This window comes from Humulus lupulus, chromosome 1 (assembly GCF_963169125.1).
Source record: "Humulus lupulus chromosome 1, drHumLupu1.1, whole genome shotgun sequence".
In the NCBI taxonomy this organism is placed as follows: domain Eukaryota; kingdom Viridiplantae; phylum Streptophyta; class Magnoliopsida; order Rosales; family Cannabaceae; genus Humulus; species Humulus lupulus.
This window is the reverse complement of record NC_084793.1, coordinates 8,808,568-8,831,423: the sequence shown is the minus strand read 5'-3', so window position 1 is coordinate 8,831,423 and position 22,856 is coordinate 8,808,568. Positions and strand designations below refer to the sequence as shown.

The 22,856-nt window shown below is 34.4% G+C and overlaps 1 protein-coding gene across 1 annotated transcript; it reads left to right on the top strand.

The window, feature by feature from the left end:
• The first annotated feature begins 20,183 nt into the window (after positions 1-20,183).
• LOC133785218 (ethylene-response factor C3-like) lies at positions 20,184-21,350 on the top strand. The gene has a single exon (XM_062224470.1). It carries the CDS (start codon positions 20,237-20,239, stop codon positions 21,002-21,004), a length of 768 nt encoding a protein of 255 aa, XP_062080454.1. The 5' UTR covers positions 20,184-20,236; the 3' UTR covers positions 21,005-21,350.
• Positions 21,351-22,856: the final 1,506 nt, after the last annotated feature.

The following is a 22,856-nucleotide window of genomic DNA, read 5'->3' as shown; positions in this document are numbered from 1 at the left end:
AGCCTCCAAAATCATCCCTAAACATTCCCCAATCATCAAGACAAAGTTCCTAAGCTTCCCATGCATCAAAACCCTCAAAACCCAAGGCTCGAACGAACCGAAAACTCAACAATTCACAAATTCAATTCAAAGCTTAGAAACTTGGAAAAAACTCAAAACTCAAACTTCGATTACCTTCAATTGGGTTGTTTTCCGTCGAATCCTTCAGTTAAGAAGCTTCTAATCTTTCCTAGGATCGCTATGCCTCGATCCTCACTCGATTCCGACTCCTAGAACTCAAGATTTCGTCAAATATGCTCCGGGTGGCGAAAACGAACTAACAAAGGGAAACGAGAGGTTTTCTATCGTATGTTTAATCTGATAAGTTACTTCAACCTTAAGTAACCTCAAATAAAACCTAATGCTCGGGGTCCCGAAAACACCCCCGGGGACATTATAGTCAAAACCTCCAGAATTTCACCCTGATCTCAAATATTCCCAATCTATCATCAAATGAACATTTCTATTACCCCAAAATTGACCCCATTATGGTAAAACCGCTAATCCACTAAAAATAACCGTCTCATGTTGCTTCGCTCGAATATATCTCCACAATAATAGAATCTCATTCGCAAATCATATCATGCACCCAAATACTCAAATTACCTTCAACGGGCCAAATTATCATCACACCCCTGCAATTGTAAATATGGACTCATATGCATGCATTTCACATCATATCTTAATATAATCAACATATACATGCATTTAATCAATTAACAACATATTTAAGCAAGTATGGCCCTCCCGGCCTACTATTCATGTCGTTAAACTCATCGGGGAATTCGGGGCATTACAACTATCCCCTCCTTACTGAAATTTCGTCCCCGAAATTTGTAAGTGTTGACGCCGTTTTTCGTCAACTTAAAATGTAGAGCACGTAAACAGCAAAAACTATGGCAAGAATAACACAGTAAAACAATGTGTTTTTTACGTGGTTCAGTAGTTAACTCTGCCTAGTCCATGAGTCCTTTTTATTAAGACTTAGAAAATTTCTAGAAATTCTTCATAAATGAATTCTCCAGAGATTCTCTTAAGATCACAAAATTCCGGTCCCTGACAAAGGTACATAATCTCTCTATTTATAGAGGAGATCTCATAATACAATCCCACAAGTTTTGGGAAGTTATTCTATACATTAATAAATTTAATGACTTTAAAGTTTTTAACTCCTATATACAAGGAAACATCCCCTGAAGACCAGGGAGCGTATAACTGACTAGTTACTATCCCTTTATTGTAGGAAAGTTACAACAATAAATATCTCTTGAATGCATAGATTGCGTCTTTTTAGGTGACCTATTAAGTCGTTCGAGATCCGCAATCAGCATCATGCCAGTCTTGGTCTCTGAATAAATTACGAGTTGCATTATTTCCCCAAGATCAGCTCGAAGTGGGTAAATATTACCGAAGCCACCTTATTTCTAGCTCACACCCATGCCAAGCTCGGGCCTCTTGATCCGAGGCCATCCGACAATGGGCGTCCTCCGATGTTTCTGTCTTTCGAGCTTATAAGGACTTCGAGGTTACCTTTCTTCGATGTTTCCACCTGTATCGAGGAGTTTGGCGTCTACATCATGAACATGTATTTTAGCTATTGCGAGCTCACACCTGACGGATCCAGCTTTTGACGACACAACCTCAAGTATTGAAATCTGAGTGTAACAGTAAGTATCTTTTCGATGGTGTAGTTCATTCTTTTCATCCCTTTTCTTTAGTATACCCACCTCTCTATTATGGTTTTTAGGAGTGTTCCATAATCCCAACTTTGTTCTCATCATCCCGGTATATTGGTAAGGAAAATAGGATCGTTTTATATGCTTATATGTTATGTTGATATGTTATGATAAGTTATGCTATAGTATGTTATGTTATGTTTTCTTATGTTTCATGGTTATGATTTACCCTACCTTAGATATTAGACAGGGGACGTAGATGGGTTATCATAAACCTACCATGTGATCTAACCTACCTCATATATTAGAAAGGGGACGTAGATGGTTTATCACATGTTTTAATGACCATTAATAGTATAGTCTTATATGATGTACGTCTTTATAGGTATATGTTATGTGTATGATTATGTTTCATGCTTGTAGTAGATTTTCCTTGCTGGGCATTAGGCTTATTCCTTTATGTTTTATATGTGCAGGAAAATAGTTATGGCGGCGGAAAGATTCTTGGCAGCTTGGGGATGTGTATTGAGGTAGGATGGAATCGGTGGATTGCGCGTTCGATTCGAGGATGAAGTTTTTTAAGTCTTTTAGTTATGATTTCTATGTATTATTTTTCCGCACTTAATTTTGTAACCAATTTATTTAAGTTATATTTTGTTTTCAAAACAATGAGATCCCATATCCTAAATTAATTTTTATGTATTTAACCTTTACTTTACAGTTTTTAAATAAAGTTATGGTTATTTCATATGTACGTTTTCTTAAGATTAGTATAGTAGTCATTAATGGTCCAAAGTCTAGAATAGTTGGGTCGTTACATGTTGGATGTTTAAATGTGACAGGCATGGTTATTGTTGAGGCATGTCAAGTGATTAAATGTGATGCATGTATTGCATGAGAAACATGTGATTAAGGCATGCTATGAATATCGAATATGAGATTGTTCAGAGTTTGAGCCTCTGTATTTATGCATGGTCCTAATGATGCTAGAAATTGTTAAGTAAGCATGCTGAATGTCCTGTACTTGGATACTTGACATATGATATATGCCTGATAGCATTGCTTACTTGCGTGTGGCACTAACTTATTAGTCAGAATCGGCAATGGCGTCCGATCCGTTTGTGAAGCTATGACTTACTAGTCAAGTTCACAACGGGTTGAACATTGGTCGTGTTTTACTGACCTAAGAGTCAGAAACGGCCTAAGCGTCCTGAACGCAGGGCCGATTAAAGATTAGATCTAACCGATATAAGCGTTGAATGGCTCTGGGAGCATTAATGCTGGACCGACCCGAAGGTCGATGAAAATTATAAGCGCTTGGCTAGTCTAGAGCTAGTTACTCAGAGCCAGGGCCTAAGGCCTAGGTGACTGCTTGTCACATGGCTAGGGAACAGTGTTCCATAGTTATGACTCTAGGGTCATGAGGAAGGTTATGTTGGTGACTAATCATCATGCACCTATCCTATTTAAGCTAGTGAAATGTTCACTTATCTATAAGCCCCGGTGACCCTATCGTCACATGGCTATTGGGAACAGAACCCACCTTAGTGACTTGTACCACTGTCACTCTTTTATTCAGGGCTATCAACCTGGTATGGTTATCGGAACCACCAGTGTTAAATCACTTATCTGACTGAGATAGACTTGATAGTCATCCACTCAGGAGGGCAGGATTTCTTATCTTGGAATGTCATCATTACATGAATTTGTTTGCCTGCTTGATTAGGGTAATATCTGCTAGGCGTGTGCCTTATGATTTGATGACATGTTATTACTGTTCATGAGTATATTAAGTTTTCTTGCTGGGCTTTGGCACACGGGTGCTATGTGGTGCAGGTAAAGGCAAAAGAAAGATGGACCATCCTTGAGTTGGAGAGATTAGGTGGCGATGTGTACATATGCAGCTGCTCGATCGTCACGGCCGAGGTTTGAAGGAGAGGAGCTAAGGTTAAACCCTATTTTGCCGCTTAGATCGGCTGGTTGTAAATATTTTTCTGTAATAGACCTTTAAATTATATTTTTGGGATCCCACTGTATATAATAAATGTTCTAATGAAACTTTATATCTTAACCAAAATTTTTAATCCCCAAACCGTTATTCATACTTAGTTACACGATTTTGGCCAAATGACTCGATTAGTGAGTTTAGCACTGTTTACAAGGCACACCGTAATGGTCCCTGGAGTTTAGGGCATTACATTTTTTATCTTAATTTATTAACAATATCGATAATTATTATCTTAATGAACTAATTTTAATATTTAATAAAATATTTTTATTTTCAATTACTTAAATTTTAATTAATTATTTAATTTTATTAATTTTGAATAAATAAAATGATTGAATTGCCCCTAATAATCAAGTATCAGGGGCAACTATTGACATATCGGGGCGACACATCGACTAAAACTATGCCATGTCTGCAAATATTTGGGGCGACATTCCAACAGCTCAAGGATGAAATTCTACTTGAGGTAAGGGTTCCATGCATCTCTGAAGTTTAATTTCTAGTGTGGTTTAAATATTCTGAAGGGTGGTTTAAGTTTTATAGGGTGTGGTTTAAGTTTTGTGAATTTTGAGCCATTAGAAGATTCTTGGGTTTGATTGTGTGATTGGGTTTATTGCTGTGATTTCTGAGTTGCCATACTATTTATCTGGGGTTTTAGGTCGATTTGGGACTTGGGTGTACCTTGGGGATAATTTGGAAGAGTTTTGGCTCGGGAAAAATGTTGGGAAAAACCCAGTTTTCTGGGTTCGCATATGTGCGCCGCGGCCATGTTCTTCTGTGACGCGGTGCTAGGTCGAATCAAGGGATAGAGACCATTCTGGGTGCCGCGGCCTTTATAGGGCTGTGCCGCAGCGCTAGGCTAAATTCAGGAGGTGGAAATTTGGGTTTTTTGGGTTTTGGCTCAAGGGGCTCGGGGGACGCTTTCGCTACCTTGTGCGAGGAAACAGGAGGTCCCGAGAGCACATGATTGGTTCCGGGTGATGATTATGAATTGGTTAGTAATGAGAGTGCAATTTATGTGTGTTGTGACTAGGTTTTCGGCGAGGCTCGGGTTAGAGGACCGCGCTCGGGATTTCTGTGCTCAAGAAGCTCGGTACATAGGTAGGAAAACTGCTCCCGGTTGTGAATTTATAATGGGACTAAGGGTTCCCTATTTTAAATGCTTTATGAAGGATGGTATTATTCCATTTAAATAATAAACGAACGGCCTAAGAGTGCCAGAGTTTACGTTGGCGCACAGGGCGCAGCTTAGCCACTGGTAGCACAGGACAGCTTATTATTCACTGAGCTCGGTTTACGCGGACCGGAGTCAGTGGGGTAAACAGAGGGTGTGACCTAAGGGCATCAAACCTGATTATCATGAGATTTGATTAATATTATTGATTGATGAATTTGTTATGTTGAATAGCTGAGTGTTGGTTTGTTGATTCTCTGGTTATGTCTATGGACTATGTGATTAATATGGTATGCTAAGTATATGAACATGCTCTAAGGGTTATTCAATTGTTATCATTGTTTGTGCTATAACGCTATATTTTCTTGTTGGGCCTTGGCTCACGGGTGCTATGTGGTGCAGGTAAAGGCAAGGGCAAGCTTGATCAGCCTTGAATCAGAGAACTCTGAGGGCATAATGTACATGATCAGCTGCTCAGCTGCTACGGTTGAGGAAGGGACAGGAACGGGAGGACCATAAATGCCTATTTTTCCCTTAGAGTGGCTAGTACTTGTTTGTACTCTGGAAATTTTGTAAACTAACTTTCAAACACTGTTTCTTTTGGGATCCCTTGTATAAAATGTTTAATTATATGAAATGTATATTTTATGACCAAAATCTTTTAACCCTAGTTCATTAGTGATGTCAGTGACACATTTTTAACTGAATGACTTGATTAGCAAGTCCCGCACCTTTATAAATATACAGTACAACGGTCTTGGCTACCCAGGGCGTTACAAAAACAAACCAATTTGATCAATATATGCTCAATATCAATCATACAACACATACACGCATATATACACACATATATATAACCTAACATATAAATAACAATACAATCAACAATAAAACAAAGTACACTATCTATGCTAAATGTATATAAATTCATAAACAAGTAAAATAGTTATGTTGAAAAGAAAAAATATCTCAACAACATTAATAATTTCATGATCATTTCTAGCATATGAAGGCATCAAATCTATTGCATAAAGCTTGGAGCAACATAAATAAAATATTATTAAGTAGCACATATATACATACATAAATTAAAATAAATAATAAACATATGACAAATATTTTCAATTAACAAATCACATTTACAATTAATTTATAAATTTATCTAAACCATAAAACTAACAATACAATTATCTATTTCCCAAAAATACAATTCCAAATATCTTTACTTTAACCTAAATATAAACTTAATTATCTAAAATACATATACATATTCATATAGTTTTACACTAAAAAAATAAACTAATCATATTCATATAACATATTAATCAAATCACATACATTTCAAAAAAACTAATAACATTAAATATACGAAAAATAAAATTAAAACTAAGTTTCTAGCAGCCAATGGAGTCCAATTTCAGCATCCTTGTCCTCATGACCATGAGCATTATCGTGCTGAAAGAAAGCACAGACATGTGACAGAGACAAGCCTAACATTGTTAGCTCATTCCGGATTAGACCTCTCTTACTGGTGGACAACTTTCTAAAGTGCTGTTTTTCTGATCAACAGATTGCCTACTCGAGTTCTAGGTGGAGTGTCTCTTCTATTAACAACCAGACTATGACTTTCTCAAGTCCTTTGGGTGCGCTTGTTACCCTCATCTCAGGCCTTACCTCTCCAACAAGATGCAATTTCGTACATAAAAATGCATCTTCATTGACTACTCTCCACATCACAAAGGGTACATGTGTCAAGCTCATGATGGCAGAATATACATAGCTCGAAATGTAATTTTTAATGAACAAGAATTTCTCGCTATTCAATGCTCTAATTCATTGACAACTCAACAGGTACGTTCTACTCATTCCTCCTTATTTCCCATTGCAAATTTTTAAATAGTACCTCTGCCTACACTCTCTAATGTATCTTCTACCTCTATGCCTGAGGTACATCATGAGCTATCTGCATCTCCTACAGCTGCTCCCGATATGAAAACTGCTGGTGCTACTTCTATCTGTGTTCCTACTGCCTCTCCAAATGTCATAACATCTAATTCAGTCTCCACAAAAGTTGTTGTTCCCATGGCGCAGAAACTACACCTGATGATACTACCGATTTTGTAGCCCCGCTAGCTGTTCCTATTGTTTGTAACGACCCAAAATCACTAATATGGCTCAAGGGCCTTGATTAGTGTGCCGGGAGGGCATAATTGGTTTATGTGTGAATTTATTGATTTAATGCATGATTACATGATGAGCATGCTTGTATGATTATATGAATATAATTGTGATTAAATGTTATACTTGTGAGGACCACATTATTATGTGGGTAAATCTGCAGCAGGCGACTTGAGGCGATCTTAGGGAGCTAGATAGCGGGAAAGTCACAATGGGGCCTAATATTTGACTTTGGACAAGTCAAGGGTTATTTCAGGTATCGGGTGGTTATTTAGATTATCGGGTTATGAAAATAAATAATTGGAGATATATTTGAGGTTAGGAAGTCTAGGTAAGAATATTGGGGAATTTTACCATTTTTCCCTCGGGGACGTTTCCAGTACCCCGAGCCTTGGGATTAACTTGATTTGCTTAAGGATAGACCTAAGAAGATTTTAGAAAACTGTGGAATATAGCAAACCGACCCTCTCTTCCTTTCTCTCTTTCTCTCCCAAAGAAGAACACAGAAACTTAGAGGTCTTGGCTGGAATTCTAAGAATTGAAGCTGGAGTTTAGAGGATTAGCTCAAGGATTATCAAAGGAACTTAATCAAAGTTGAGGTAAGCATTGAATTCCATTTACTGTGGTTGAAATTCTGTGTTTTGGGATTTGAAGATTAAATTGAGGCTGGAACCTTGGAAGTTAGGCCAGAAAACTCTTGGAGGATTGGTTCTGCAGTTGAGGTAAGCTCAAATTTAAGGTTTAATGGCTGAGTTATAGTGTTTCTATGGCTGGGTTTTGTGTTCTTGAGTTAGAAAGTTTCAGTGATTGAAATAGGTTTTTGATGGGTTTCTAGTCTAGGTTTGAGCTGGGTTATGTTGTTGGAATCTTGTAGGAAGTTTTTGGATAATTGAGTTGTGGAATTGGGGTAGTTTTGAGTGAGTTTGCATGAGGTTTGAGAGTAAAAAATGGAGGTTTTTCTGGGTTTGAGGGGGTCGGGCTGCGACATAGTTCTTGGTGAGCCGCGACCCTTCAAAGTTGATGTGTGCTGAGGAAGGAGGGTGGGTCGCAGCATGGTCTGAGTAGGGCCGCGGTCCTTACCTGTTTTTGGGCATTGGGAGGCCTCTGGTTGGGGCCATGCCGTGACATGGATGGCTAATGCCGCGGCCCTTAAGGGATTTTGGGATTTTGAGATTCTAGGCTTGGGAATTTAACCTAGGGTGCTCGGGATTGAATCTTCACTACTACAAAACTGGGCTTTCCCGGCACCCAATCACGACAGTCAACTCTGTTGACTGTCGTAATTGCTTAGCGGGATTCTACGCCGACAGTTAAAAACTGTAGGGATAGAGACCAACGCCGACAGCTAATAACTGTCACCATTGCTTTTGAGTGTCACTATTGACCCCAACGCCGACAGTTAATTCAAGACCAATGCCAACAGTTAAAATGTGTCGCTATTGACCCCAACGCCGACAGTTAATTCGAGACCAATGCCGACAGTTAAAATGTGTTGCTATTGACCCCAACGACGACAGTTAATTCAATATCAATGCCGACAGTTAAAATGTGTCGCTATTGACCCCAACCTCGACAATTAATAAAAGTTCAATGCCGACTGTCATAAAATGTCGCCAAAATTCAAATAAAAAATTATAATTAATGAATAATAAAATTTTAAAAATAAACTAAATTATGTATTTATTAAAATTATGTATTTATTACAAACTTTTAAAACTAGATTTTTTTTGTTTCTAAATTTTTCTTAATATTAACTTTTGTTTTTATAATAATTTTTATATCAAATTTTAAATTAATTATGATATTAAGAGTAACAATACTTTAATTTAATTTTATAAAAAAATATTAATTACTAAAGTCTTAGTTAAAAAAGTTTATTTGAAAATTTTGTGAAACTTTTTAATGATATTAAATAGTACACATATAATATTTAAAATTTTGATTTTAAAAATATATATATATAATGGAGCAAGCAAGTTTCGAACCTCCACCCTTCACCCTTCAATTCAGGTACTCTGTTACACTTTACCACTACACCAACATATCTTACTAAATAAAGATGTATATAAAACTATTTATACAGATGTCCAATTTTATTTTTTGGCTTCACCTCTAATATTATAATAGACATAATCCTAGGTCATTTTTTCTCAGAAGCACAAAAGCATAAGAAGAATACAAGGAGAAGGTGGTCGACAGTGGCAGGGGGGTTGGGGTCGTGCTGTACACCAGCAGGGGGCTCGGGGCTAGGCTCGATGGAAACGATTGGTGGCTCGGGGGCTGGGATCGACGGCAGGTGGGGGGTCTCGGGTCTGGGCTAGATGGCGAAGGGGGTCAGGGTCGGGTTGTATAGCGGCAGGGGGCTCGGGGCAGGGCTCGACGGCGGGTGGGGGTCTCGGGTCTGGGCTCGATGGCATAAGGGGGTCGGGGGCTGGGATCGACGGCAGGTGGGGGGTCTCGGGTCTAGGCTCAATGGTGAAGGGGGTTGGGGTCGGGTTGTACAGCGGCAAGGGGCTCGGGGCAGGGCTCGACGGCGGGTGGGGGTCTCGGGTCTGGGCTCGATGGCACAGGGGGGTCGGGGTCGGGGCTCGGCCATTTTCAAAAGGGAAAGGACTCCAAGAAACTGGTAATGAAAAAAAAATGAAAGCTTTACTTTGGTTTTACCTTTTGATATTATTACTTTTCTTATGTTATTCTTTCTCTTTGTGTGAGTTGAGTTTTTTTTTTTTTTAAGAAATGCTTAGAACGCTATTACGATATTACCCAGGAATTTCGATTAAGGTTGTCCCATCCTGCTTTGTTATCTCCGAAAGCTCAAAACTTGTGCTTGATTTATTCTGCGGTGATATAATTTGGTGGATTTGGGTTTACCTATTTTAATGTTTATGTATATGCTCTGTTTTGATATGTAAATTTTGAGTAGAATATACAAAAGTTCTTGCCGATTTTTCTTGTTTGTGCTCTTAACTTCTTTTATTCTTTACAAGTAGTGGTTGATTTCACTGCATCATGGTGATGACCCTGCCGTGTCATTGCCCCAATCCTCACCGACCCAAGAAGAATTCAAGTGTCATATTCTTGAAAGTTGATGTTGCCCCAATCCTTACCGACCCAAGAAGAATTCAAGTGTCATATTCTTGAAAGTTGATGTTGATGAGTTGCAGGTATTAATCTACAACTTTTTTTTTTATACTAACAAAGGAGTTAAGATGAGGCCTCTCATTAGTAGTAGTCTCTATGATAATTTGTTCATACACAATTATGGTTTAGGTTTGATTTTTGGGGTTTTGATGATATTTAGAAAAGAGAAAAGATAATTTGATGACATTTGTGCCTTTTATATTGTTATATGCATGTAGGATGTTGCTAAGGAGTGGGAAATCGAGGCAATGCCAACCCTTTTGTTCCTCAAAGAAGGGAAAATTATCGACAAGATTGCGGGAGCTAAGAAGGATGAGCTCATTGATAAAGTTGCAAAGCATGCAGCTGGCTGTGGCTCCAGCTTTGACATTGAGAATAATGACTTTTTACTAAGAATTATAATGAATTTTTATTGATAATTATTTAGTCTCATGGGAATTTAATGTATTATTTACATCTCAATTGTATGAATAAATGTTGTATGTATATGAATATTTATTATGATAAATATAATTTTTTTTACAAGTTATGGTAATAATAATTAATTATGTGAGTAATTTTTTTATTTAAATTTATATCAAACTTTAATTGTTAAAATATAATAAAAAAAATTTAAAAATATATATCGAAAAATTATTATAAATATAAATTTAATGTTACGGCGACACGTATTAACTGTCAGTGTTGCCAGCAACGGCGACAAGTATTAACTGTCGGCGTTGCCAGCAACGGCGACACGTATTAACTGTCGGCGTAGCCAGCAACGGCGACACCTATAAACTGTCGGCGTAGCTAGCAACGACGACACTTATTAACTGTCGGCGTAGCTACCCTACGCCGGCATAGGCAATTACGACAGTTAATCGGCTGTTGTCATTGCTCAATAGCGACAGTTAAAAACTGTCGAGAAAGCCAATTTTTGCAGTAGTGCTTTTACCATATTTGGTGAAGTTCAATGTTCCGGAGATTAGAACTTTGTCTAAAAGCTCTTTTAAGATTGTTGACGGTATCCTTTATCTTGGTTGTGACTAGGTATTAAGCTAGGGCTCGGGGATCGGATCGCGCTCAAGGAGCATCGCTCGTAGTCTTTACATTCGGAAGCTAAAGGTAAGAAAACTGCACCCGATTGTGTATTTGTAATGGGACTAGGGGTTCCCTAATATGTATACTTTGAGAAGGATGGTATTATTCCATGTAAATAGTAAACCAACGGCCTAAGAGTGCCAAAGGTTACACCTGCGCACAGGGCGCGACTCGGCCACTGGTAGCCGAGGACAGCTTATTATGCACGGAGCTCGGTTTAAGCGGGTCGGAGTTAGTGGGGTAAACAGAGGGTGCGACCTAAGTTGTCGGCCCTAGTTATTATGTGATTTGACTGTTATTAATGATTGGTTGCATCTTTTATTCTGATTACATGCTATGTGAATAATGTGGGATGTTAAGTGGTTGGTCATGCTTGATGAATTATTCTCTTGATATGATTGTTGAGATGTGTATTATGTTTTCTTGCTGGGCCTTGGCTCGCGGGTGCTACGTGGTGCAGGTAAAGGCAAGGTCAAACTTGATCAGGCCTGACTTGGAGAGCTCTGTGGGCGGAATGTACATGATCAGCTGCTCAGCCGCCACGGTTGAGAGGATAACAGGAACAGAAAAGCTATAAATGTCTGTTTTGCCTTAGAGTGGCTGATGGTAGTCTGTACTTTGGAAATTTTGCAAACTAACATTTAAACACTGTTCCTTTTTGGGATCCCATATGTAAAACTGTTTAATATATGAAATGTATTTTTTTTTAGACCAAAACCATTTTAACCTTAGCACATTTAAGGTTTAGTGTCACGTTTTGACTAAATGACTTGATTAGCAAGTCCTGCACCTTTATAAGTACATAGTGTAGCGCTCCTGGCTATCCAGGGTGTTACACTATTCCTCAATCCAATGTTCATCCAATGCGAACTAGAACTAAAGATGGAATTTACAAGCCCAAGGCCTATGCTGCAACAAAGTATCCTCTACTTGAGTCTCTAATTCCTAAGGATCCTTCTTCAACTAAGAAAGAAATTGGGAACCCAACTTGGTTCAAATCTATGCAAGTTGAATATGATGCTTTAATGAAGAATGGAACATGGAGTTTGGTTCCTTATGAGTTTCACATGAACCTAGTACGTAACAAATGGGTTTTTCGCATAAAAGTCAATGTTGATGGGACATTGGACAAATACAAGTCACTCCTAGTTGCTATAGGTTGCTTACAAACTCCTGGCATAGATTTTCAAGAGACTTTCAGCCCTATGGTTAAGCCTGCCATAGTTCGTGTTGTTTTAACATTGGCTGTCTTTTTTGGTTGGGAAGTTAAATAGCTTGATGTCTCCAATGCCTTTCTAAATGGCACCTTACAAGAACTTGTGTTCATGCCTCATCCATAAGGGTTTGTTAACACCTCCATCCCCACCCATGTTTGCAAATTACATAAGACTTTGTATGACCTTAAGCAAGCTCCTAGAGCTTGGAATGACAAGCTCAAGGCAGCTTTGTTCAGCAAAGGATTCAAATCTTTTCGATCAGACACTTATCCCTTTACTTATGGTTATAGAGCTGACTTGGTTGTCCTCTTAGTTTATGTGGATGATTTTCTAATCACTTGCCCTAACAAGGTTTTGATTTCTCAAATTATTTCAGACTTAAATCAAGTGTTTCAAGTCAAGGATCTTGGCTTTTTACACTATTTCTTGGGTGTTGAAATTCATAGAACAACATCAAGAATGTATTTGTCTTTAAATAAATACAAAGCCAAAATTAGAAGGAGCAAAGCCAAGTCCTAGTCCTAGAAGTTCCTCTCACATTTTACCATTGCAGCATGGAGAACCATTTGAAGATATTACACTCTATAGAAGCACTTTGGGTGCTTTACAGTATCTCACATTGACTCAGCCCGACATGGCATTTACAGTGAATAAATTGAGTCAATTTATTCATTCTCCAACCTCTATACATTGGGAGGCCTGCAAGAGACTTCTTTGGTACCTCAAGGGTACTATTCATGATGGAATACACATTAAACCTGCCTGTCAACTAAGCTTGGAAGCCTATTTCGATGTTGATTGGGCCAGCTGCATCGATGACAGACGTTCCACTGGTGGATATGCCGTGTTCTTAGGAGGGAATTTAATTTCTTGGTCAACCAAGAAACAACATGTTGTTGTTTGATCAAGTACTGAAAGTGAATTCAGATCCTTGGCTAATACTACTGTTGAAGTTTGTTGGCTGACTTTTTTCTGAGTTGCAAGTCACTCTTTTTTCAACTCCAATCATTTGGGTGGACAATTAGGGGGTTAACTAACTCTCTGCAAATCTAGCCTTTCATGCTCAATTTAAACATATAGAAATAGATCTCCATTTTGTTCGAGATCAAATTTTGGTAAATTAGCTCGAGGTTCGTTTTGTTCCATCACTGGATTAGGTGGCCGACATTCTCACCAAACCTCTATCCATTCACCGATTTGCTTATCTGAAGGCCAAGCTCAAAGTCTGTACCACCTCTTTTCACTTGAGGGGGGATGAAAACCAAGGTGTTCACTAAGTCTTCCAGCTGTCTACTTTTGTTATTTGTCTAGTTATTAGTTAATCATCATTAATTAGTTTTAATTTTCGTTTCTTAATGTAACTAATTAGTGTCTTGGTGTCTGTACTCTAATCTCTTGTATCTCTCTATCTCTATGAATAAAGAGGTTTCTGTGCAGAGTTCTGAAACTTTTGCAAAGCCCTGATTCGTTTCTCACCTTTTTTGCCTTTGTTTTACACTTTGCATAGATAAGTTCACTTTCTCTTTTCTCTATTCTCAAAACTCTATCAGTGTTTAATACTTTAGACCGGCCGCTACTACAAAATTGGATTTTCACTTTGTTTGGTGTAAATCGGCTTATAATAAATAAAATATTGAAGATAAAATATGAAATAGTAGTATAAAACTTGAGGATTATATCATTATTATATTTATAAATAATAGAAGATAAAATAGGTTCAATTTTAAATAAGATATATTGAAACACAGTCAAGTGTACATTTCTTCTCTATTTTATATATACGTAATATTTTATACAAGGATATATTTAAATATTGCTTTCTATAGCTATCGAAATCATTAGTTATGGAGAGATCCATGTATCTGTATCTGTATATGTATATGTATACATATATGTGTTATTTGTAGTGCTCAAAAGTAGTATAAAAATACCAAAATCCCACAGTAATTAGCAATTATATTGTAACCCATTATATTTTATGTTAATTAATTAAATTATTTTTTAAAGATACTATACAGGGTCATCGAATACCGAAAAAAAATGCACATGTTTCTATTTTAACATATTCGATATATCTTTATTTTTCTCAACACACACCCATTTTGAATTGGCTTTTTATATATAATTAGTTGTATATGGGACTTAATTAATTATTAAAACTACCACTTTTTCTAGATCTTCTTTACTCAACCTCATTCAAATATATATTATAATAAATATTCTAGAACAGACAAAAATAAAAAATAAAAAAGAATAAAAGATATATATGCACCTTAAAATATAATTAAGGTACAAAAATCAAGTTATAGAGAATGTACTATAGAAACATTAAGGTGCATGCATTTACTCGTCAAATATTGTAAACCACACGAGGCCTAAAACTTTATGTAATTAATTTAGTAGTAAAACAAGAAAGAAAAAGTGTACTTATTGATGAACTCTCTCTTAATAATAATGATTAATTAAAAACAAATAAATAAAGACATATATAATAATTATCAATAATAGTACAGATGCAATTATTCTAATTTAATTACTACATCATCAAGTGACGTCTTAATGAGATGTCATCATCATATATAAATAAATATATATTTATAACCACATATTTTGATGACAATAATGAAATTGGGTCACAAATTATGCCATCCCTAGCCATATAAATAAAGCTCTAAAAAGTTTGAGTGTGGAAAGTACTACTACTATGGTGCCTCAATTTAGGTGTAAATTACTACTATTATTACTAACAGGTTCATGCACTCAGCCTCAGAAGTCGTCTACTTGCCAAAATCTTATAGTGATTATTCCACTCACACAATCGCTATTCAAACTAATTATATATAAAAATGAATAATAATAATAATAATAATAATAATAATAATAATAATAATAATGTATATATTAACAAGAAAAAAAAAGTTGCAAGTTGGGTTTGTCACTAAAAGCTCGATTAGACCATCCAACTTAACAAACTAAGCTCTTTTAATTCTTTGGAGGAATAATTTTTCATATAGTTAATGTTTATGTTTTTAAAATCATGGGCGGCAATTCTTTCTTTCTTTTTAATTTTTTTTTTTTTTTTTGTGTAATAACTTTTTAATAGCTATATTTTTGCATAGGATAAATAAAAATATAAATATACATATATGGGGGCACATATGTAGGGAAAAAGAGTACGTTCTACGTACATTAAATTTCTACGTATTTGTATTATAATAATAAGAAAGTTTTCGTTTGCACATAAATTATGATTTTATGTATTTTATATTACGTAGCTTTGTCAACTTGGAGATATAACATTATTACTATTAATATTTATGCCCAAGTTGGTTATAGAATCTTTCATAAATACCAGTCATATATATAAACAATTTGTTAGTAGCTAGCTATGGACCTAGCTAGTGAATAAATCATGACATAATATTTCTTACAAACGTAATAATTCATTTAAAAGAAAAAAATAGTACATATATATATATTTATATCCTATGTACTTTCTTTAATGCCATATTATATTAATCGGATATACATTCATTATTATACGTTAAGAAAGTACTTGACAATATTTTATCTCAGTCCAATTTATTTTCTTAGCTAAGGAACTAGATATGCATGTATGAATGAATGATATATATTCCTAAACAAGATGATATTGATAAAAAAAAGAGTAGCATATGAAAAGAAAAAGAAAAAGGGAAAACATTGAGACACTATTGTCACGCCCCATGTCACTATGACTGCTTCCTGGAATGATGATTGACCTTACAAATCAACATGAGTTTTTCCAGTGTGTTTTGTCATCACTCACACGTTTTCTGGGAAAACTTCTCAGGATGTCACCCATCATAAGACTACTCCAGGTCAAACACGCTTAACTCTGGAGGTCTCAAGTGATGTGCTACCGAAAAGAAGATACATCTTGTTGGCATAGGTAGTACCCATCAATCCATTTTAGCTCTCTTCAACTGTGTCGTCACATACCTACATAGCCTTAGAATCATCACATTTGACATTCCCCAGGCAGTGTGGGATTGCACAACTTTTACCTGGTCTTTCCCTCTGCAGATCACGAGATTCTGATTGTCACAATCACTCCCCTTAGGGGTCCGACGTCCCCGTCGGCCACACTCTCAATTGGGCCAAGGCTCTGACACCATTTGTAATGCCCCACATCACTATGGCTACTTCTTGAAATCACGACTGGCCCTGTAAATCAACACGAGTCTTTCTAGCATGCTTTTTCATTCACTCGCACGCTGGAGAGACTCATGTTGGTTTGGAGGGGTAGTTGTCATTCCAAGAAGTAGTCATAGTGACGTGGGGCGTTACAACTATGATCATCCATCAAATCAAAGATTTATAAACTTTGTTTGGTTGCGAGTAATGAAATAGAAATGAATTCATTTTTATTCATTTTTTTTGTTTGGTTGCAATTTTAAGCATTAAAATGTCATTCTATTTGAGTGACTTATGGAGTATTTTGATAGAATATGAGAGAAAAAACCATATCAATAACAATTAAAACATATTAAATTTTATTTCATTTTATTAGTCCTAATCCTATTCTCATTCTTATCTCTATTTCTTTGTTATTATTTTTTTATATTATCATTACTTTCAACTAAATTGACCCCATTTTTGTAATATCCATTTAAATTTCTTAAACTTTATTTCAAAAAATGACATAATATATTTCCCCCCAAGAAGGCTAGAAGGGTAATCATTTCATCACAGAATACATATTGTAATTTTCTTCGTTGTATTCCTAATTATTAGTTTGGTTTATTTATTAATATATTATACAAATGGTACTTGAAAATATTAAAATAAATATATAGTATTCAAGATTACTTAATTTGGTCCAATGAGGGTGCGGGGTGAACAATTATAAAATACGTGTGGTCCAAAAGAAACTAGGGTACAAGATTGATGAGTGATTTGTGGGTTTAACGATGAAATGAATAGGATAAATAAATATATTTATACATATAATTAATTAAATGGTAAAAAAAAAAGCTATGATTAAGGAAAAAATATTTGACTATATTCCATGAATCTTAAACTTTTCTGTCACACTTTGCTATATCAACTATATATGCAATAATCTCCTCTACAAAATAATAAAAAATAAAGGGATAACAAAGAAGTTTAAGTCTTCCCGGCAATCTAATTCTTAGCAAATTTTCAAAGTTTCTGTTTTTCATCAACAAAAAAAAAAAAAAAAAATAGCAATTAAGCTTATTTTAAAAATCGATGAAGAAAAAAAAAAAGAACAATAATTTTTTATGTAATTCAATAATTAAAATTATATTCACAAGTCACTTTTATTAATATGTTCTATAATAAAATTAAGAATCAATTTCAATGAGTTTTTAGAGTACAAGTAATGAGAGTCTCCCATAAATGACTGCCATACATATATTGCTTCCCACATTCTAAAGGAAATTATAATAATATATCTAGTCTAAATTTAAAATACAAATAAACATTTAAAATACCCAATATCCCATAAAATAGGGAAAATAGGGTTAATTATAAATAATACTATAACTAAGCCTACGATCGTAGGCTTATATCTTGTTGTCGATCGAGAATACGCTTCCGAGCCTACACTATGATTTGATATGACAATTATAGTGCTATTCACATCACCTTCCTCCGATCTTTTGAGATCAATCTTTGAATCGGTTGCTCCTTTGAGCTAACCCCTTCTCTCAAGCCAATCTAATGATGTGGCATTAGCTAGCGTTGATGACACTTGTATAAATTTATATGTTCATCTTATTGATCCATTCAATCTTTATATATGCGAGTCTACATTTCGAAAATAAATAAATCTGCCTCAAAATTTAGATGAAACATATAAGAAATAGTATTTTACTAACTTTAAATCTCTATATATACATATGATAATGCATTTCTAATAATAAATTATATATAAACTAAGTACATTAATTAAAAAAAAAACAGTGGCAAGTTTTTTTTAATTTGACTATATGATGCATATTGATATTGTATAATAAATGTAGTCTTTTAATATGTGACTATTATACTAATAATAATATATAAAAATTTACGTTATAGTTAAAATACCAACCAGTGCTTAATGATGACATGGAAAAAAAAGACAGTGATGGATAGTAATATATATATATATATAATATAATTATATTAAATAGATGGGCCAAGCATATGATTGTGACTGACCAATAGGTGGAAGTCTAGATACATGCCCTCTCCTCTTTTATGACTTTTTCTGATAGAATTGAAAATTGTTCAAAGTCGCCAGAACTAATTTGGATAAGATAGTAACCGGTGCTTTAAATCTTTTGCACCCAATTATTTTTTTTTTTAATTTTCCTCTATGTCCCACCATTTAAAAACAAACATTTTATTTAAAATATAATAAATAATCTTTTCATAAGGTATTATTTTAACAGAGATTATAGTTATTTGGTAAAAGAATTAAGACATATAAGCGTTCATGTATGTATATGAGATAACATTTTATGTTTGGTTTTCGTACACACAAGAATAAAACAAATTAAGTGAACTTGAATTAGTAATTAGTAATAATTGGTTTTCTTTTAAAAACATATTTTTCAGCTAAGACAAATTCAACGCCAATAACTAATAAAGACAACTATAATGCTCCCATATAGTAGTGCACAAGTAAATTATGCGTAGTGCTCTTGTCCATAATATTATACCAAACTTAATTTATGTATACATATATATAACACTCTAGCTATATATATATAGAGAGGTGTCAATTTGGGTCACGACATGACACGAAAATAAATAGATTTAGGTGACACGTTTAATAATTGTGTTCATGTTTGAGTTTTTGACACGTTTAATAATTATGTCTTGTTCGTGTTTACTTTAATTGTGTCGTGTCATAATCGTATTGACCCGTTTAATAATCCGGTCGTGTCATAATCGTGTGTCACACGATAACAAGAATAATTTTTATAAATTTTATTATTTTTTTCATATAGTTATGATTAATCGTGTTCGTGTCGTGTTGACCTGTTTAACAATCGTAACGTATTTATATTTATCTTAATTATATCGTATCATAATCATATCGACACGAGAATGACATGTTTAATCAATTGTCAGTCCAATATATATTGAGGCTTGTACTGTCATTACATTACATGGATTTGCTCCTTGTAAAAATAATAATAATGACCTCGACATGATTCGACAGAATCTCAAAGCCCTAGCTTTGTTATTCATGTTTATTAATATTAGTCACTACCTATAAATATCATGAAACCCAATAATGTTGGACTTATTAAACCAATTACATCAGCACAATGACTTCACCATTATATATATATCTCTCTCTATATATAAGTATATATATTTATATTTATATAAACATGTATGCAATTTTGGTCCAACCCCGCCGCCGTGCGTCATTGACACACGTGCCTAAAACCATGTTTAAGCAATCATCCATGGAACATCCTCCTTTTCCAATAATCTTACCTATCAAATTGTTATAATCTAATCATTTTACCTTGCCAAATTTATTATAACCCATTATTTAATCTCTTCTTATTTTCAAACCCCATCTACTAATTATTCATTTATTTCTTTGGTGCTATATATATATATATCTATAGTAGGTGTCACACATTCAAATATATCAGACCAAAAGAACTCATTATTATTAAAACACTTAAAAAAACAACTATATACTATCACAATGGAGTCGTCTTTCTACTTCCAATTCTCCCCGGCGGCGGAGGAGTCTTCCTTTGGTAACTACTCATTGGAATCACTTTCATGGAGCGACTTGCTTAGTTTCAACGACACCGTAGTTGAAGAACTCGTGAACCCAGAACTACAATACGACGTCGTTAAAGAAGAGCCGATAGAGGTAACTTCGAATCCAAACGACGACGTAGTAGGAGTCCTACAAAACAATAAGGGCAACAAGGAAATGACTAAAAAGTCTTATAGAGGGGTGAGGAGAAGGCCTTGGGGGAAGTACGCCGCCGAGATAAGAGACTCGACGAGGAAAGGCATTCGTGTTTGGCTCGGAACCTTCGACAGCGCCGAGGCCGCGGCGCTGGCCTACGACCAGGCTGCATTTGCGTTGAGGGGTTCCTTGGCCGTGCTTAACTTTCCCATCGATGTTGTACGACAATCACTTCATCAAGAAATGAAGTACTGTCGTTTCGATGATGATGTGGCCGAGGGGCCGTGCAGTGCCTCGCCGGTGGTGGCCCTCAAGAGGAGGCACTCTATGCGGCGGAAGAGAACCAGCACCGGAGCTAATAATAACAAGAAGAACAAGAATAATAAGGAGGCTCCGGCGGCGCAGAGTAGTGTGGTGGTTTTGGAGGATTTGGGAGCTGAGTACTTGGAACAACTTTTGAGCTTGAGTAGTTCATCGGAAACGACTAGTAGTTCAAGTACTACTACTAGTTCTCCTAGTAATGATTTTATTGAATCATTACTATCATTTTGATGAACATATATAATTTTCTTAATCTTTGATTTGTATTTTTTGGTAATTAATTAGGTTAGTTCATATCATCATTTCCCTAATTATATTCCATTTTTTATTTCTCTTTTTTTTTTTTCTGTAATTGTTTTATTTTGTTTTTTGATGATCTGTGGTCGATAGGACCAAAGAGCCAAGATCTTAAGAAAAGATTTCAAGGATGTCATGGTAGTGGGGTATAATTAATTAATAGATATATATATATATATGTATATTTCTATTAAAAAAAAAGTTTCTTTGTAAAAGTTTGAAAAGGATAGGATAGGAATGCAAAATTATAAATATATACAAAATTTGTTATTAAACATTATCGGATTCTTTTGCCTAGGACTTAGGCATTATAGTCTAAATCGCTTGTCATTGTTAAGAAAGATACATAATTATATATATATAGGTGCTATATATATATATATCAATTCTTCTTCTTCTTATAAAAAATTAATAAATGAGAGTAAGCTCATCAAATGGCTGTCAAGCACTGATTTCAAACCTTCACATATTAAATGTATTTATTATAAATAAAATCTTGTTTATATATATTTATATATATATATATAAACAAAATTCAAATAATGGCAAATATAATTCAATGGAGAGAAGTGGCTCAAAGTACATCTATAGATAGCATATTCTCCTTTCCAATTCCCACTTGGCTCGTGCAAATGGGTAATCAAGCCTTTTTTTTATTTTAATTTGAAATTAAAATAGATATAATTATATCATACTTATCCGAATCTGCCAGAAAATATCATATCACAATATAAACCATCATTAGCTATAAAAATTAATGATAATATTGTACTGTACACAGTGTATAAAAGATGAACTACATTATTATTAGAGCTAATATATATTAATTATTTGGTAGCTTTCTATAGATATATAGCTAGCTATATACCTTTGTGGGGAGGTTGTTCATTGCTTTATACATTCATTATAAATTTATCTTTAACGAATATATATATATATATAGCTTGTTGTTTTCTACATCAATAAATTTGACTAATCTAACATATATAGCTTGTTGTTTTCTACACCAACATAGTCCAATAATAATAATTTTTGGCTTTAATAGTCCAATCAAAAAAATATATGAGTAATTTAATTTTTAAAACTTTTTTCAACCACATGCATGTGCTTGTTCATGTTAATCAAAACCTGAATACTCAGACTTGTAACAAATTGATTAATATTGATCACATCGTTTTCTTTTTGGATTTGTGGTTGATTTTATATATATCTCTGCTTAACTAAAATTTAATTACTAATTTTATGTAGTCAAAGACCTAACATAAAATTTTAACGACCATTTTTACACGTTTGAAATGAATTAGCATGTCAAAAATCTTAATTAATATGTCACATATATAAATGATAATTCATTAATATCTCTTCTATATAATCAGTGTATAAATAACGAAAATTCTTTGTTTTAACAGTTTTTTTTATTTTTTTAAATTAACTTTAACAGAATATTCTTATATTTAATAGAATATTCTTATATTTAACGGTAGGTTATAAATACTTAAACTTAAATAAAACAAAATAAATAATTAAAAAAATTAAAATGAAATATTTTTGAGATATTTTACAATGATAATTATTTTAAAATAATTAATAATTAAACAAATTAAAATATGATATTTTTGAGATATTTTAGAATGATAATTATTTAAAAAATAATAAATAATTAAATAAATTAAAATATTATATTTTTGTGATATTTTACAATGATAATTATTTAAAAATAATAAAATCATACGTTTTATAACTTAAATAAAATTTAATTAAACTTAAACTCACTTATTAGAATAAT